This window comes from Chionomys nivalis, chromosome 3 (assembly GCF_950005125.1).
Source record: "Chionomys nivalis chromosome 3, mChiNiv1.1, whole genome shotgun sequence".
Lineage (NCBI taxonomy): Eukaryota > Metazoa > Chordata > Mammalia > Rodentia > Cricetidae > Chionomys > Chionomys nivalis.
In genome coordinates, this window is record NC_080088.1 from 99,820,788 (window position 1) to 99,839,952 (window position 19,165).

The window sequence follows — 19,165 nt, forward strand, 5'->3', positions numbered from 1 at the left end:
GGAGGCAGAGACAGACGGATCTCTGTGAGTTTGAGGTCAGCCTGGTCTACAGAGCGAGTTCCAGGACTGGCTCCATAGTTACTGACAAATCCTATTTCAACCTCCTCCCGCCCCCCAAAAAAGTGTTGGCGCCTTCATGAGGAAGAAACTCCAGCCTGCATTTTCTGAGTGGTGGTCTGGGTCCTCACACATGCTGCGCTAGTGCAGAGGCTCCCGTGTTGAGTGTCAATCCTAAACTTCTAGCCCCAAATTTGCCAGTGCAGTCTTTCGTTACTTCCACCTTTTCTCTTCTCTCTTGACAGTTTATTTGTGGACTATTTATAACAAATACATAAAATTAGGTTGGATTCAACCACACATTGAACAAATCACATGCACAGAAAAGGGGGGCTGGCTCAGTTGTTAAGGTGCTCGCCAGGCGAGCATACGGACTTGGGTTGCTCATTGGCACCCACATAGGAAAGCCAGCTACAGCAGCATCCTGGGGCTGACCCACTCTCACTGAGGCTGTGACTTCCAGGTCCAGTGAAGGATTATCTCAGACCCAGGTGGCGCTCTTGAGCAAGATCTCTGCCTTCTACACACAGCCATCCATCCATCACAGTGACTCCATCGGGTAGTGACTCTCGAGTACGGCTTAACTTTAGCCTCCACATTTACTGGATATAGGATTTGGCAGAGTGCATTCACAGCAAAGAAATGTTTGTTTATTTATTTATTATGTATACAATAGTCTGTCTTGTGTGTATGCCTGCAGGCCAGAAGAGGGCAGACCTCATTACAGATGGTTGTGAGCCACCATGTGGTTGCTGGGAATTGAACTCAGGACCTTTGGAAGAGCAGGCAATGCTCTTAACCACTGAGCCATCTCTCCAGCCCCCAAAGAAATGTTTGTGCTGGCTAAGTATACATCTAAACATTCAAAACCAGTGTTTACAAAATACCAGTGTGGGGCTCTACCAGAGAACATGTTTCTGTTCCCAGCACCCATGTTGGGCAGCTCACAGCCTGTAACTCTAGCCCTGGGGTGTCTGATACCTTCTTCATACACCTGAATTACATACATAAATACATACATACACACACACACACACACACATAGGCATACATTCGCTCATAAATAAAAATACCCCCCTCTTCCTGAGACAGGGTTGGCAGTCCTGGAACTCTGTTCCTCATACGGAGATCTGCCTGCCTCTGCCTTACAAATGCTGCAATTAAAGGCATGTGCACCACTGCCAAGCATAAAAATAAATCTTAAAAATGAGAAATTAAGCTCTGTGCTTTAAGAAATGTTAAGCATAAAAACTAAAGTATATTTAAAAAGCAAGAGAAATGGAAGTAAACACAGCACTGTGCACACTAGTCCCGGAAAGCCGAGATGACTAACGCACAACATAAGACTTTGGAAAGAGCTGTGTTTAGGCATAGCGGAGTTCAGAAGGAGGACTACAGCTCTTTAGAATAGTGCCCAGTGACAAAGCTCCAACTACATGGGTGCTGGGACCCAAACTCTGGTCCCCAGAAGAGCAGAAAGTCTTAGGTGCCAAGTCATCTCTCCATCCCCTGCATTGTCTTTTTATTTTTTATTTTTTTGTGGTGCTGGGGATTGAATTTAGGACTGTGTGCTAGGCAGGGACTCTACCACTGAGCCTCATGTCTAGATCTTGGGCAAAACAAGTCCCAGGTTTATAAATTTTTAAAGATAGGCATTTAGAATAAGGTGAGCAAATCATTGTGCATGTCAAAGCACTGGTTCATTCTGATGGTGCCCCATTTATCTGCTTCATGAGAAAATAGGTTATTTTATTTAGTGCACTGGTAATTAAAGCAGCTGGCTGAGAGCTGAGCCACTTTGAATTTATTGGGTTCAGGTTTGGAGTTCGTTTATAGGTACGTAGATAAAAACCACATAAGATGTGCTTTAGGTTTGCTTAGCTTCCTTTTGTATGGCTTAACTTAGTGGGCATTTTGTTTTTTTTGTTTTGTTTTGTTTTTCGAGACAGGGTTTCTCTGTGGCTTTGGAGCCTGTCCTGGAACTACTCTGTAGACCAGGCTGGTCTCGAACTCACAGAGATCTGCCTGCCTCTGCCTCCCGAGTGCTGGGATTAAAGGCGTGCGCCACTGTCGCCCGGCCTTAGTGGGCATTTTGTAAAGTGTTTTTTAAAGTACAAAGTACTTAGTCACATTCCAGGGTAAGAGTGCATACATTGGCTATTGCGTTTTCTTTCTTTTCTTTTCTTTTTTTTTTTTTATTTTTATTTTTGAGACTGGGTTTCTCCGTAGCTTTTGTCCTGGAACTAGCTCTTCTAGACCAGGCTGGCCTCGAACTCACAGAGATCCGCCTGCCTCTGCCTCCCGACTGCTGGGATTAAAGGCGTGCGCCATCACCGTCCGGCTGGCTATTGTGTTTTCTAGGCTACAAAAAATTTACCTGGATGCAGTTCTTCAAATGCAGGTGACTTGAATGTGTAGAGTGAGGTCAGAGGACATGTTGTTTGTTGGCAGAGCAGGCTCCTGTTGTTCAGAATGCTGGACTCTGATGTTGAGGAGATGGTGGTAAAGTTCTTGGTATGTGAGCATGAGGGCCTGAGCTGGATCCTGAAACCCACAATAAAAAGATGTGCAGGCTGCGTGTATTTATAATCCAAGTGCTGGGAAGTAGAGCAGGTGGGTTCCTGGGGCTCCCTGGCCAGCCAGCCTAATGGATAAGCTCCAGATCCACAGAGATTCAGTCTCAAAAAGCAAATTGGGCTCCGTAAGAGCAGTACAGGAAATTGACCATGGCTCCACACCTGTGCTTGTGTGTGTGCGTGTAAGAGTGAGTTGGGGTGGGTGTTGATTTTCTTGTCTTTTTCCTGAAATAGCCCAGACCCCAGTCAAACTTGTTATAGCTGAGGATGGCCTTGAACCCCTGAAAGTCTGGCCTCACGTCCCAAGTGCTGGGTTTACAGATGTACGCTACTACACCTGCTGTGGGCATCTTCTCGAGTGTTTCCCTGATTCTTCTGGATAGATAGGATTTCCCTTTTGGATCCTGTTCGCCTCATTAGTGGACTTGGGCTTAATGGCTCTCATCTCACCTTGGCCTTTAAAGCAGAGCTACTTAAATTTTCTACTCTTCACAACCTTTTTCCCTCAGAGTCTTTATATGACCCATGTATAGATTTTAGGTAGGTATACAAATTAAGCTTTTACTGATAACAAATCATAAATATATTTTAAATAATTTTTGTTCATAAAATTTTACTTTTTATTAAAGAGGGGAGCTGCTGGATGTAGTGGTGCACACCTTTAATCTAATCCCAGCACTGCTGGGACTGAGGCAGACAGATCTCTGTGAGTTTGAGGCCAACTTGGTCTACATGGTGACTCCCAGGCCATGCCTGGCTGTCAAGTGGGTCTTAGTTCCCGTCACACTCACTCCATTAAAGAAAGGGAGTGGGGTGGTGTGGGTTCTGGGTTTAAGCAGCCTAGTCCAGCCCGGGGCTGCCGTGCCTCTAGTGCTGGCTTGGGTACCTCGCATTTCCCAGCAGTTCTTGAGTGGTTTATTTTTAAAAGATAGGTTCTTATCGTAGTCTGAGCTAGAAGTCACTTTGTAGCTGTTCTCAGACTCCCTACCACCTCCTGCTTTAGCATCCCCAAGTTACCACAGTGCCTTCCCAATTCTGGCTTTGGAGTTCTGAGCCCCTTCTATTTACCTGTCTGTCTGTCTGTCTATTTTTTTTTTAAAAGACATGATCTTGTGCAGTTCAATGGATGGAACTTCATGCATAGTTAGGGAATTTCTGGTCCCTTACCCTCAAAGAATTGGTAGTACAGGCGTGTATTAACTACCTCAGTTTATGGGGTTGGGAGGGATCGAACCCAGGGCCTCCCTTACACTAGCTAAGCTTTCTGTTGACCCACATCTCCAATCTTTGACCTTCTGAAGACCATAAGAATCATTTTTCGGGTTCTGCCGGGCGGTGGTGGCGCACGCCTTTAATCCCAGCACTTGGGAGGCAGAGGCAGGCGGATCTCTGTGAGTTCGAGACCAGCCTGGTCTACAAGAGCTAGTTCCAGGACAGGCTCCAAAACCACAGAGAAACCCTGTCTCGAAAAACCAAAAAAAAAAAAAAAAAAAAAAGAATCATTTTTCAGGATCTGTGTCAACTTGGATTTGTCCATTTCTTCGGGCTGGATGTCATGGTGTGTTTTCTTTGAGCTCTGTTGGGAGAAGTCCTCTTGTCTGAAGTCAGTATTGTCTTACTTGGTTGAGGCGGAGGCTCTTCTGTTTTACTTGGTGAAGGGACACTACTTGGGGACCAAAAAAATTGAGTTTTTTTTCCCTTTCTTTTTAATTAAGCCATTCTGTTTTTTTTATTAGAGGCTGAAAATTTTGAGGAGAACGGAAGAGATCAGTGCATGGATTTAAATATTATAGTCTTGTCTTAAGTCCTGAAAACCTTTTTCTGAAATAAATGGTGTAGATAATGGAATTAGAAACCGGTTTAAGATGGCAATAAGTTTACAGTGTACAGGGTCTGAAAGGTCATGGGAAACTGAAGGTGGCTGGTCAGTTGGGTGATCTGGATTCCTCTCGCCAGAGTTCTGGGCTGGCCTGTAGCCTGGTGGCAGAGCACCTGTCTTTCATGTGGGCATTCAGGTGTGATTCCTAGCATTGCAAAGCAAAACAGAAGCAGGCAGCTTCTGCATGTCCAAGCCTGTAGTTTAACTCCTATGTTTTTCCTTTCTAGGGCGTTGGGGATGGAACCCAGGGCTTTGTCACTGACCTAAGTGCTATGTCATTGAGCCACACCATATCTCTGCCGCTGTTCTTAGTTACAAGGAAAAGCATGGTTACCAATTGTATCAAGCAAATGTCAGCCTTTTATAATAAAAGTCAAGATTCCAAGATAAACCAATAGCATCAATAAACTACCTTAAGCACATCTAAAAATACAAATTTATGAACACAAGTTGAATAAAAATTACCACGTGGACATAGATCAAATGGAAGTTTGTTTCTAGACTGTGCTCAGTGTTTGTTGGTGTTTGGGGTTATGACGGGCAGCTACTTTTGGGTCAGTGCCTGGTAACTGTAGACAGAACAAGGGGTGTCTACCATACACCCTTGATGTTATGGGGAGGAAGGCTTGGCAGCCTGACGGATTGCTGGAGTATGATATTTCATGATTGAGAACCCCACACACTGCAGTGTGGCTGAACTTGCTAGGCTATCACCAGACTTAACTGTTAATCTTTGTGTTTAGGTATCGTTTTAGAACAAAGTGAGTGGTGACATTTTAGAAGATGGATTTTAACTTTTTTGAGTACTAACCATTTTGAAATATCTTTTATAAAAATTAAAATTTTCGGGGCTGAAGAAATGACTCAGTGGTAAGGAGCACTGGCTGCTTTTCCAGAGGACCTGGGATCCCAGCTTCCGCATAGCAGCTCAGAACTGTCTGCAACTCCAGCTCCAGGGGATCTGACACCAAGAAAAAAAATTAAAAGTTTCTTGAGATTGAAGATCCCATTTTTCTTTCTAATTAAGTGGTAGTTCAAATTATTCAAGAGGTTTTTTTTGTCTCTTTTAGCCTTTTAATTTTGTTGTAAGTTTTAGTGGCTTAAATGAGTTTATTATATATATATGTACATATACATACATATATGTATGAATGTATGTATGTGTATATATAAATAAATAGATAGATAGATAGATAGATAGATAGATAGATAGATAGATAGATAGATAGATAGATTTGAGACAAGGTATGTAGACCAGACTAGCCTCAGAATCATAACAACCTGCCAGCCTCTGTCTCCTGAGTGCTGGGATTAGAGGCACGCACCACCACCCTGCTCTCAGTGCTCCTGCTTTGGGCCTCCTCTCCACTCCCCATCTGTTTCTGTTAGAATGATGATAACATGTGAAAGTCTTCAAAAGCTCTCTTCCTTTGGTTCATTATAAAAATTCTCTTTCCCTTTTTGGTGCTACTGATATTAACACCAAGGATCAATAAAAGCAAAAATATAGTCAGAAAAAAATTACATGGAATTAATTACTGGCTTGTTTTGAGGTGCACCAGATCAGAACTCTGAGGACACAGACGAACCTGATCCCTGATACTGATCTCCAACAGGAAAGAGAAGCAGCGCTGGGAGAATGGTTGGTGTCTGTTTTCAGAGCTGAGGGAAGGCACCTCATCTGTTAGACAGTCGCCATCTGGGGCTGTGAGACAGCAGCAGCTCCAAGAAGCCATAGCAGGGAAGTGAAGAGGGAATAAAGCAATCGATAATGCAAAGCCCAAGGTTGGAGAGTAAGTGGTAAAGAAGGTTGGGGCACTGCGGCATGTGGCCTCATTACTTCTCTCCTGGCCTTGTGGAGTTTGGGTTTGCTGGGTGGGAAAAGCCAGGAACAAGCAGTGGGTAGTTTCTAAGGATGCTTGGCCTGCAGTAGCAGGATGTGGCCTCCAATAGGCTGGACGGGGATCCTCCCTGTCTGTGTCCAGTGCTTGCTTAGCTGCCCTGGTCTCCAATCCTGGGACCCCACTTGTACACATAACTTTGTGTGCTTTGACAATGGCCCCAAAGCTCAAGAGTACTGCTGGCTGCTTGGATGTGCTAGAGGAGCTTCAAGGGGCCTCTGCTAAGTGAGTAGGTGAAAGTCCTGGCTAGTCAGACAACTTAGTTGGTGAAGAAGGAGAGGGAAATCAATACCATGTTTGTGGCTCTCCAGAACGCTAATGTCATGGCCACAGTGTGAGACAGGTGCCTGGTGCAGATGGAGAAGGCACTGAGCCTGGCGGTGGAAAACTCAACCCTGGACGTGGGTGTACAGCTGTGGTAGCAGGCCAGGTGCCTATCACCCCACTCAGGGCTGGCTGCACAGATTCTGCAGCTAGTTGGGACTACAGAACCCAAATGTCACTGCAGAGGTGGCAGCAGCCCAGACATTGGCTATGTTTTATATTCAGTGGTGAAAATTGGCCAGAGCGCAGATGCCAGCCACCCCAGGCCAGTCTTCCTTTCCATGACAGTGGCCTGAGGGTCAGTACGTAGAACCTATCGCATTTGGCTGTCAGTCTCGCTGTGCCTCGTTCACAATGAAACTTTGCCCTAGGTGTGTGTGAACAGGAACAAACCAGGATCTGTAGGATTTTGCCCTGTCCCCGATGGCGATGATGAAGGAGGAGGATGTCTTCTGCTTTTCCATCCCTTTCCCATGATGCTCCTGCTGGCCTTGCTTTGTGAGAACTGTCTGATTTGCAGTATGCTGGTGCTGATCAACCCTGTCTCGGGTAATCCTTGTTTTGTGGCTAGCCACTGAAATTGGCCCAGCCTAGCCTCCGGACTAACAAACACCTTGTTTTTGCCTTGGGGTCACAGTAGAAATATTGGCAAGTTTGTTACATGAGGCTCTTGTTTGTGTGGGAATGGTGAAGACAGATAATATGTTTTGTGTTCTTGAACCTAGCTGTACATGGAATCCATGGAACTTTGAGATACTAACTAAATTAAGTAATAAAACTGCTTTTAGCCGGGCGGTGGTGGCGCACGCCTTTAATCCCAGCACTTGGGAGGCAGAGGCAGGCGGATCTCTGTGAGTTTGAGACCAGCCTGGTCTACAAGAGCTAGTTCCAGGACAGGTTCCAAAACCACAGAGAAACCCTGTCTCGAAAAACCAAAAAAAAAAAAAAAAAAAAACCAAAAAAACAAAACAAAAAAAAAAAAAACAACTGCTTTTACACTTAAGTTGGGAATTTGTAACCTCACTATCTAAGATCTGCCTAATAATTCATACTGTTATCTAGCAATAAAAGTATTTACAGCAGGGCTGGAGAGTTGGCTCAGTGCCTAAGAACACTTGTTTTTCTAGAAGACCTAGGTTTGATTCCCAGCACCTATGTTTTGGGTAACAACTGAAACTCCAGTTCTAGGGGATCTGATGTCTTCCTCTGACTCCATGGGCATGTGGTACTCATACATACATAATACATACATACATACGTACGTACGTACATACATACATATATACATACGCATATACAGGCAAAACACTCATACACATAATAAAAATCTAAGCTTTTTTAAAAAGCCTAAGGAATTGTTCCCATAGAGTGGCCTCTGGAGAGAAGTGGGAGAGAGGCAGAGCTTGGTGGTGGAGTGCATTTCTGACCCCACTCTCCCGCACAGGACAGACATTCAAGGGAAGTCAGAGGTCCTGTAATAGAAACACAGCTGCCTACCATGCTCTTATTTGGAAAGTGCTTTGGGGTAAGAAGTTCAGAAATCAGCACATGCATTGAGCTCGTTGTTTAGACAGGACACCCCTTCAGGTGAGATGCAAGTAGGTAAGGGCGATGGAGGATCCTTGTTTGTGGGTGCTCCAGACTTCAGCTGTAGTGATTCCAGGAGGAAACAGCTTCACTCTGACTTCAAATTATAGATAGCGTTAAAAAATCCAAGGTAATCAGCACATAAAGATAAAAATTAAATTAAACAAGTACATAAATACAGGAAATATGAGCAAGAACCACTAGAAATAACAGACCAAAACCGGAGGTCTTTTAGTTATCAGAGATTTGTGACTGTCCTTTTAGGTTTGAACAAATAAAACATGTTTTTAGGGGTAGGAGACTATAACTGTGACAAACGAATTGTTAATGGAGGGTGAGCTAGAAGAAACGTAGTTCAACTAGAGAGGAAAGATGAGCCATGACAGGATGGTCAGAGACCTTGGCTCAAGTGATGGCTAACATTCGGTGAAGTTGAGCCTTTTGGGGGGGGGCGGGGGGCGGGGAGCGGGGGTCTCACCGTGTGGCCTGGGCTGACCTCTGCCTCCTGTGTGTGTGGTTCGAGGTGTGAGCCACGGTGCCCGGCTGGAGCTGGGTCTTTGTGGGAGATGGAGCGTGGCAGGGTCTGAAGAGGTGACAGCCGGGTCTCCCCCAACCAGACACTAGCTCGTACTTAAGCCCTGCAAGTAATAACGGGAGAAAATGTGCCCTACACACACGGTGGCACTGCGGAGAGCAAAGACGGAACACCGCAGAAACATGCAGGGCTTAGACGCCTGGGGGCCGTCTTCGGAGGACGCTGCAGATGACTTCTGGGGGCCGCAGTGGAAGACAAAATACGACGACTCCCAAAGAGGTGGGATGGCCGCAGTGTGCAGAACGGAAGTAACTACTAGGCCGAGTTTCCATTGCAGTAAAAATGCCCTCAAGAAGAAAGAAGTTTTAGCAAACAAAACCAGAGTTTGTCAGTGGAAGGAAATTCTGCAGGATTGATGTCAGGCAGCGGGGGATATTTGTGACGCAAGAATAAGCAAAGAATAGCGTAAGTAAATATGTCACTGTTTTAAGCAGATATCAAATCACTTCAAACAAAAATAATGCTGAATTTTAAAAAATCAGAATTATGGGCTAGAGAGATAGCTCAGTGGTTAAGAGCACTGATAGCTGTTCTGAGGACCCAGGTTTGATTTCCAGCACCCACATGGGAGCTCACACCCAACTATAACCATAGTTCCAGGGATGTGACCTTTCTTCTGATTACCACAGGCACATACATGTATACATATGGGTAAAACACAAATAAATAATAGAATAAAAGCACTCAGAATTAGGTCAGCACGATGGCTCAACAGGTAAAGGCACCTGGGACCCACATGGTCGGAGGAGAAAGCAGATGACTACAGTGTACCCCCCGACCTCCACCTACCCATGTTGGCACACCTCTACCCTACGCTGAGCAAACAAATGAATGTGAAAACAAAACCCAGAGCCAAGCAGCAAAGGCGTTAACATCACCATAACATTTCCAGAATTCAAAGAACAAGAGTTGGGAATGACTGGCAGTTTGTACAGATAGCACAGCCAGCACCGGGCATTGCACAGCATCATGTTTACGATGGGCACAGGGTCTGGGGGAAGATGCTTTAGAAAGCCACTTGACTCCCCTCAGCGTTGTTAAGTCTGGTGGCGTTAGTGCGTTTATACGTTCCTGGTACAATGATCACATACCAGCTATGAAGATGTCTGTACTGTTTGTTTCAGTCCTGAGAATTTTAAAACCGTTCAGTTAGGGGCCAGAGATGTCGCTCAGTGGTTAGGAGGGCTAACTACTCTGTTTACAGAGAACCTTATTGGGTGGCTCACACCTGCCAGGAACTCCATCTTCATGGCCTCTGATGCCCTGTTCTAGACTCCTCAGGCACCCTAACAGGTACAGATACATACACAGAGAAACCGTGCGCGCACACATTCTCTCTCTAAAAAAATAGAATCTTTAAAATATGTTGAAATAGAAAAGTCAAAGTACTTTTACTAAGATGTTGGGAACTCCATGGCAGTTTGTTAGACTGCTATGCCCTAGGTAGAAACTTACGGTTCTTTGAAAATGTGGACACCCACTAGCCCCTGAGATGAGGGCACCACTCTGCGTAGCTCTGCGCTCCATCCCCAGCCCTTTAGGCTTTGGCGGTTTGTCACTTTCCTCTGACACATGACTTGAAGCTGTATTTGTGGTCTCTTCTCAGACAGCCTGTTCGTTTCCATCTTTTTCTGTGGGTGTTCTGTGCCACTAAACCTGTGGAGAACATTGTCGCTGAGATGAGAGACTCGCTTACTGGCTGAGCATCTTTGTTTTTCAACCCTTGCCTAACTCCTGCTGCTGTAGCTACCCCCACGGTGCCTCCGGGGGCTGTGAGGATGGAAGCGAATGTGTTCTATACAGCTAGGTCTCTTAGCCTTCCAGCAGGACTTTGTGTGGTGATGAGAACGCTGTATCTAGGTGCAGATAGCTCTTCTGTGCTTGAGCTGTAGCTAGTGGTCCTGAGGAACGGAACTTTTTATTTGCTTTCATCTTAGCTTAAATATAACTAACTGCCTGTGGCGCTGGCCCCCGCACTGGAGGGACACTCTGGGTTGGCTCTCTGCCTGGGATGGTGGTTGTCTTCCCCCACACCACCTCCTCTGCAGTGTGGGAGATGCACACACCCTAGGAGCCAGACCCTCCTGTGACCCCTCCAGGAAGTGGAGGTCTGATATCTGATGTTGTTCTGTCTCAGCCTTCTCTCTTGAGTTCATTTCCCCCTTTCTGATGGTTCTGGGATGGAACCCAGGGACTCACACTGAAAGGATTGATGAAGGCTCAGCCAGCCCCTTTGTTCATGGAAGACACACCTGGGTACCATCCTGGACTCTGCAGTTTCTGAGAAAAGGAGGGAGGACACAGTCACCAGGTGAGGGCCTCTGTAAATGGCCGGCATATGAAGACTGCTCAGGAAATTGCCTCTTGGGGCAACAAAGATCAGGTCAGTGAGGTAATAGAGCCCCTGACAAAAGTCTTCCCTGTCCTCAAGCCCAGCTGGACTCCTGCCTGAGTCAGCTCCACAGCACCTTCCCTTCCAGGGTTCTGTTGCTCCCCCTGAGTAGTTCCAGTAATGAAGTTAGCAGCAGGGGTGGGTGGCACTGTGGGCTGTGATGGGGGCGGCATTTGTCTTCCATTACACAAAAAGTAAATACAGTCCTTTATTTGAGAATTTCATGCTTGCTTGCCTCACATGTAACATGTTTTGCTCATGTCTCCCTTCTCTAGTTGAGACGGTGTGAAGCCTGGCTGGCCTGGATCTCACTCCCAGGGATCCGCCTGCCTTTGCTTCCTGAGTGCTGGCATTAAAGGTTCCCCGGTTTCTTAAAGCACATCAAGGTGACTTTAGGGCAGGTTTATGGCAAGTGAGTCCTGAAGCCAGCAGTAGATAAAACGTCATCCTAGTTTCTTGTTCTGATTCCAGTTGGGACCACGTGGCTTTGACAGCCCTGCGTGTGTGAGATGAGAACATCTCATTTGTTCATCGATTGATTGATTGCAGGGAAGTGAGCTTTAGAAGAAAGAATATGAGCTTTCAGAAATAATGAAGTATATTTTAAGTGAATATCTGCGATTATGGAAAAACGATTATTTATCCCGCCTCTGTCTAGCCCATATTTACACAGGTTTATCTGGAGAAAAGAGTTCAGTGCAGGCTTTCCCGTGTGCTCTTTGCTGGCTTGTGGCTCCATCTCCTGCTCCAGTCGCCACGGGGGCCTTGGTTTTCCAGACAGGGTTGCTTGTGTGTGTTTGCAAATGTGAGGTAGGGCTGGAGGTGCATTGGTTTTCAGTACAAAGCCTTTCTCCTGAGTGGGTAGAAGTGAGTGCTTGGTGGTACCCGAGGTCAAGGCAGGCACAGTCAGACCCCAGCCTTTGCTAGTAGGAAGCAGTCTTTCTCTAGGAGCGAGGGAGGATTCTTCTGCGCATCCTGCAAAGTGGTGCTGTAGGCCTTGTGCAGGGGCTTCTCAGCTGCAGCACAGCCACATGCATGGGATGGCTTTAGAATGATGTAATAATGTTTCAGTCATCCTTCCTTAAGCTCACCTTATGATAAAAATTGTTGCTTAAAATAGAACCTATGTAAGTTGAAAGGGGTAATGTTAATAGGCATGTGATTTGCATACTATTTATAGAAAATCAATTTTAGAGTGTTTGGTTTAAATTTTACCTCAGATTGTCTTTTGTCCTTGCCGCGTGCTAATGGAGTGTCTGTGGTGTCTTTGTTGTTGCTTCTGATTGACTTTGTCAAGGTAGTGTCATAAAAGCTCCACCTTGGCTGTTCTCCAAGGGCTGGCTCCCTGGCATTAACTGTTCACATTGTGTGGGACCAGACTTCACGTGGCGCCTGAGTCAAGTTTACTCTTTTCGGTGTCTCCCTCTGTCCCCACTTGCCTCCATTCTACTTCTCACGATTTGACTCTTCTAGGCCCTTGCTGTTCGTGCCTGACTTATTTCACTTGCTGTACTCTGTCAAGGTTCTTCTGTGCTGAGCAAGAATCGTGTAGTTATGAGGCGAGCAGGCCTGCTTACCGCATGGCTAGCTTAGCCCCAAGAATCGTGTCTTAGCTACTTTCCCACTGCTGTGGAAAGCACCGAGACAACTTCCTTGTGAAGTCTCTCTCAAAGCCTACTCCTGATGGCACCTCCTCCAACAAGGCTACACCTCTTCCAACAAGGCTACACCTTCTAATCCTTCTCAAACAGTTCCAGCAATTACGGATCAAACATTCAAATAGATGAGCCAATGGGGGCCATTCTCATTCAAACTACTATACATCAGAATTTTCTTTCTTTTGTTTTTGAGACAGGGTCATTAGCCCAGGCAGGCCCTAATTTTATGACATTGAACTCCTGACCCTCCTGCTCTTAGTGGGGCACTACAACTGTGCGTGGCACTGGGGTGGAGCCCAGGCAAGGACTTGAGCATCTGAACTGCACCTCTGGTCCCATCGCCTTTTTTTTTTTTTTAGATTTTATTTATTATGTACACAGTGTTCTGCCTCCATGTATGCCTGCAGGCCAGAGAGGGCACCAGATCTCACTGTACAGTGTTGTGAGCCACCATGTAGTTGCTGGGAATTGAACTCAGGACCTCTGGAAGAGCAGTCAGCATTCTTAACCTCTGAACCGTCTCTCCAGCCCTCCGTCATCTTCTTTTAAAGACCAGTGCTCTGTGCGTGTAGTTCACATTCCGTCAGTTCACACAATGGCTAGCTTTGGAGCGTTGCCACTGTTAGACTGTTAAGAGTGTGCCAGGTGGTGGCGCACGCCTTCAATCCCAGCACTCGAAGGCAGAGGCAGGTGGATCTCAGTTAGTTCAAGGCCAGCCTGTTCTACAAAGAGCATTCTTGGAGAAAACAAAAAATGATGTAAGCCTACAATTCCAAATGTGGAATGGCTGAATTACGTAAATCTCTTTGGTTTTGTTGTTGCTTGTTTGTTTGTTTGTTTTTTGGTCTTTCGAGATGGTTTCTGTATGCCCCCTTGGCCGTCTTGGAACTTGTCCTGTAGACCAGGCTGGCCTCAAACTCACAGAGATCCACGTGCCTCTACTTCCTGAGGTTGGGATTAAAGGCATGTGCCACCATTGCCCAGCGATTTCAAGGGTTCTAATCCTTTTTTTAAAAAATATTTACTTATTTATTTATTATGCATACAATATTCTGTCTGTGTGTATGTCTGTAGGCCAGAAGAGGGCATCAGACCTCATTACAGATGGTTGTGAGCCACCATGTGGTTGCCGGGAATTGAACTCAGGACCTTTGGAAGAGCAGGCAATGCTCTTAACCACTGAGCCATCTCTCCAGCCCGGGTTCTAATCCTTTTGGCATCTATTTTATGTTTGTTTTTTTCGAGACATGGTTTCTCTAGATCAGGCTGGCATTGAACTCACAGAGATCCTCTTGCCTCTGCCTCCCGAGTGCTGGGATTGAAGGCGCACACCACCGCCGCCTGACTGACTGAGCCTATTTGCTGACACAGTAGACCAAGAGTGTGTCTGAAGTGATGACCGTGCTGTGTTGCAGAGGAGCTATAGGCACTACCCGGCAGCCTCAGTACCGCCACCTGCTCCTCCTATCCCCACATACGGGGAGAGTCGTTTGCTTTCCTCTGGATTGGATCATGAAGTGTGCCTGTTCTCCCTGCCTGGGGAGCATGTCATGCCGGTTCGGTTGGGGTGTGATCTAAGATAATTTTGTGGAAATTACACGTTATGGAAAGTTAAACATCTCCTACCTTAAAGGAGAAGAGTTTGGGCAAACATGAAGCTGTAAGTGACACGGGCTGTGACAGATCCCTGGGGATGCCTTCCCACGTTCACTTTCTTATGTGTTTCTTGCGCAGGAATCATGGCCCAAGTAGCGATGTCCACACTGCCTGCTGAAGATGAGGAGTCCTCAGAGAGTAGAATGGTGGTGACATTCCTCATGTCTGCCCTGGAGTCCATGGTGAGACACCGGTAGTTCTGCCAGTGTTCTGCTCAGAGTGGAAGAGGGTTGGGCTTCTAGAGAAGATGCTTGTGCTTCTATGAAACTAACTAATTAGTTAATTATTGCGGTGCTGGGGTTTAAACCTAGGTCCTTGTCTATGCTAGGCCAGCACTCTTCTGTACCCCTAGGCCTCTTTACTTTTTTTGAGGCCAGCTGACCTTGCAATTTTTGGTCATTTTGTCCCAGTTTCTAGGATTGTAGAAGGCAAGCACTTTAGCAGCTGAGCCACATCCTCCCGCTCCAAGATTTGAGCTTTCAAGTCATTTTTTTGATGTTTTAGAACATTGTTGAGCTGGGGCTCAAACTAGGCATGGCTCCAGCCTTGTGCCCTGCACATCCCCACCCTCAGGTTCTTAAAAATCCTTAATCTTATTGGAGTAGCTTTAAGAAAGCCAATCAGAATCTGAGTGGAACCCTAGTGTTTTGGAAACTGAGACAGGAGGATCTTGTGTTCTAGCATAGTTTGGGCTATATAAGCAGTCCTGTTTCAGTATACCAAGGAAAACTCCAAAGAAGCAAAAGAAAAAGAAACCTTCAGAGTGGAATCGCATTGTTGCCGTTGTGAGTGGCTTGAGAGCTCCTCTCGGGATGGTGACACTAATTCTCCGGCTCTACTCACCTAGCGTCACCTCACTGTCCTTCCCGATGTAGTGGGACTGACCCTCTGGACCCTGCCTCCCTCAGGCCTCCAAAGTGCAGGTCTACAAATGTAAGCTAGTTTCTTGAGGAATTGGGCTTAAACACTCAAGTATTTTCTGCTCTCATTCATATTCTTTGTTTGTTTGTTTGCTTGTTTGGTTTTGAGATAGGATTTCTCTGTGTAACAGTTCTCGTGGTCCTGGAACTTGCTTTCTATACCAGACTGGCCTCTAATTCACAATATTAAGATGGTTTAAGTGTTAGAGTTTTAGATTTATCTAGAAAGAAATGGTGCTTTTAAATAGCTACATGTAATATAACTTTGGCTGTTTCTGTTGCAGTGTAAAGAGCTGGCCAAGTCCAAGGCTGAGGTGGCCTGTATCGCCGTGTATGAGACAGATGTGTTTGTTGTTGGAACTGAAAGAGGACGCGCTTTTGTCAATACCAGAAAAGATTTCCAAAAAGATTTTGTAAAATATTGTAAGTGGAATTGTTTTTTTGTTTTGTTTTTTTTCGAGACACTGTTTCTCAGTAGCTATGGAGCCATTCCTGGAACTTGCTCTGTAGATCAGGCTGGCCTCTGATCCACAGGGCAAGTTCCGCCTTTAATCCCGAGTGCTGGGATTAAAGGCATGCGCCACCACTGCCTGGCAAGTGGAGTGTTTTTATCTTGTGTTTGTAAATTTTAAATATAATTATTTATAGATAAGACATCTCAAACTTTCTAAGAGTGAGTTATGCCAGAAAAAGACAGAAGACCCTCTGATGTGTTTATAGGCGTGGTTCAAGACAAGTCCCTGACAAGTCATGTAGAAGGCAGTGGGAGAAGGGTGCTGGTCTGCGGGGTTGCTGAGTGCATTTGCTGTAAGAGTGGGCAAAGCTGAACAACTCTGGAAGACAAAAGGCCAAGCTGCAGAGATTGAGGCTTGGGGAAGCCTATAGCCCTGGGCCTATTAAGGGACAGACACTGACTTGAGTTTTTTTTTAGGGCTTCTTGGTCTCCGTTTCCCCCTCCTGGTCCTGTTTAGGCATCAGCCTCCAAGCCTTCCCCCCACGTTTCTCTGCAGTCGTCTTCTGGGTACAAGGACCCAGTGTCTCAGAGCCTGCCTACCTATGTTCCTCTAACCTCCCTTGTTTCTCCCTCCCTGCTCTTGGTGGACAGAGTGATGGCCTCTAGCTGCCTCATGGTGAAGTCTGTGGGGTGTAGGTCCAGAAGAAAGAACACTCTTAACTTGGTGGTTCTTGGGAAGGTTCAGGTGTGGCAACATTGTGGTGGGCAGTGCATTTTAATCTCCATCTTCAGGACCAACTGTAGGAGCAGAGGGAGTAGAGAAGAGAATGTACTACATTGTAGCCCAGCTAGGACAGTTGTTCCTAGTGAAGTCCTGTATCCTACTAGCAACCATCCAGGCTGGTCTTGAGATGGGTACAGGATCTGCTTTCAGGTACTTTGGTAACTGTTGGGGTGGCTAGCATCACAGTGTGAGGCCTTTTCCCTATAGCTTCTGCAGAAGAAACAATAGTGGTCTATCTCTTTGGGCTGCAGGTGGGCTCTGCAGTGTTGAAGTGAACTAAGCTCATGATGTCCTATTATCTGAGTAGCATTTTTCTCAAGAAGAAAGTCATTAGAGAGAAATAGTTGTCTAAATAACATCTAAATGAAAACAAAAATAACATCTCAATGGATTTAATCCTAATGCCCAGGGAATGTGATTCCTTAAACCATTAAAGAAACATGCCAGTGGGTGGTAGTGGCACATGCCTTTAATTCTGGAGGGCTACACAGAGAAACCCTGTCTTGAAAACAAAACAAAACATGCTAATTAGTCTATTCCTCGGGTATACTTTTCTGCTTCGGTGATAAAGACCACATAGGTAGCCAACATTAATCACATTTATATTTTTTTATTGTCAAGGTCACTTGAGTATCTGGTCCACAGGATCAAATTGGGCTTAAGAGGAACTTCTGCCTATCAGCAGTTACCCATCTGTGTGAGGGGAGTCAAAGGCCTCACTTGACCATGGCTTGGGCAATCTGTATTGACCTTCCCTTTGTAGACTGGACACTGGTTACAGCTTTCCAGGTAGGGTCTCCTGACCTCTCTGAGCAAGAGAGCAGGCGACTCTACACAAACACCAGGCCTGCCTCTGCCTCCCAGTGCTGGGATTAAAAGGTGTGTATTACTCTGCCCAGCTGTAACTACCCTCAATTATAGGATATTTTGAGAGATGCCCTAGACCTGGGATCTATTTGACTTTGGAAAGCAAGAGGAAAAATGTCTCCCTTTTGGTCCTTCTGACTACCTTAGTATAGTCTCTAAATATGGCTGTTGAAAACCCAGAAGGAATTACACCAGTCTGGTCCTTTTAACTCTTTTTTTTTTTTTTTTTTTTTGGTTTTTCGAGACAGGGTTTCTCTGTGGTTCCTTTTAACTCTTGTGAAATATTTAGATAAAGCTTGGGCAAAAATGAAACAAATAAGTTTGATTCTGTAAGCCAGTCCTTGTAATTATTACCGAGAGTAATAATAATTGCTGAGGTTTGGCAGCAAGCAGAGGTTTGACATCAACGTTTTGACCTTTTGTTTACCTTTTATAACTTGTTCAGACTCTTGTAATTTGCTTAAGTTCCCCAGGTTCCTTTTCTGGAACAGCATCCAGCCGTCTGTGAGACAAATAACCAGTGAGCAGTCAGTTCTGGCTGTGACGGTCTTTTGCAGGTCACTACATCGGACGTCATGGCAGTTGTTTGGCTTGGAAGATAATGCTATGTAGCACCACCTTAATAAAACACATTAAACCCAAACTTCCTAAATGATAAATCAGTAGTTCTGTGCACATGCGTACTGTCAAACTATGTTCCCAGGAAAACCGTACAGAGAGTCAAGGCAGTCTTTATATGGTACAAAGAGTGATCTGCCATAACCGTGCTTTAGGTCTCAATGACCCAAATACACAAAAGGTGTTTGTTCCTCTGTAAAACTGAGCCAAATCTTTATACTGTGAGTCCGAGGACTGCTAGCTAAACCCAAAGCCCCTGTCGACCTCTTTCTAGCCAGTGTAGATTTTTCCAGACGAGTTTTCTCACCTGTTAAGTCTTTCGTTAGGATAGGTATTGATAAGCTTCCTTTCAGCGTCTGACTTTTATAGGGTCATGAGTGAGTTGTACTGTCTCAGTTACTGGGTTTTTATTTTTTTCTTCAGTGATGAAACACCATGACCAAGGCAACTTATACATTTAATTGGGGGTTTGTAGAGTTTCAGAGGGTTAGTCCATGATCAACATGGCTGGATGTGTGGCTGCATGCATGCTGCAGGCAGGCATTGGAGCAGCAGCTGAGAGTGCATATCTTACCTGCAAGCTGCAGGCAGTGCGGGAGGGGGTATGGGGGAGACAGACTGACTGACTGAGACTGGGCCCTGGTCTGGCGTGGGATTTTGCAACTTCAAAGCCCACTCCTAATGACATACCTCTAATGTCCTAATGTGACCACATCTCCTAATCCTTCCTAGACAGTTCCACAATTGGGAACTAAGCTTCCAATCATACGGGCCTATGAGGGCCATTCTTATTCAAATTACCACAGGTAGTAAATACCTGTGATCAAAAGGAGGAGCCAGCTAATCCAAGTGTCTGCCTGTATGTATGTCTAACCTGAGCCCTGACTAGGCTGCTGG

General features: G+C 45.6%; 1 protein-coding gene across 12 annotated transcripts in view; it reads left to right on the forward strand.

Annotated features, from left to right (window-relative positions):
- The window catches only part of Gtf2i (general transcription factor IIi), an 88,272-nt gene that overhangs the window by 4,473 nt on the left and 64,634 nt on the right, over window positions 1-19,165 (forward strand). For all 12 annotated transcript variants that reach the window (XM_057765289.1, XM_057765292.1, XM_057765290.1 and 9 more), the window contains exons 2-3: window positions 14,704-14,807; window positions 15,830-15,968. In XM_057765289.1, coding sequence (XP_057621272.1) covers window positions 14,709-14,807; window positions 15,830-15,968 — 238 coding nt within the window. In that variant the 5' untranslated portion in view covers window positions 14,704-14,708. The remainder of the gene's footprint in view (window positions 1-14,703; window positions 14,808-15,829; window positions 15,969-19,165) is intronic.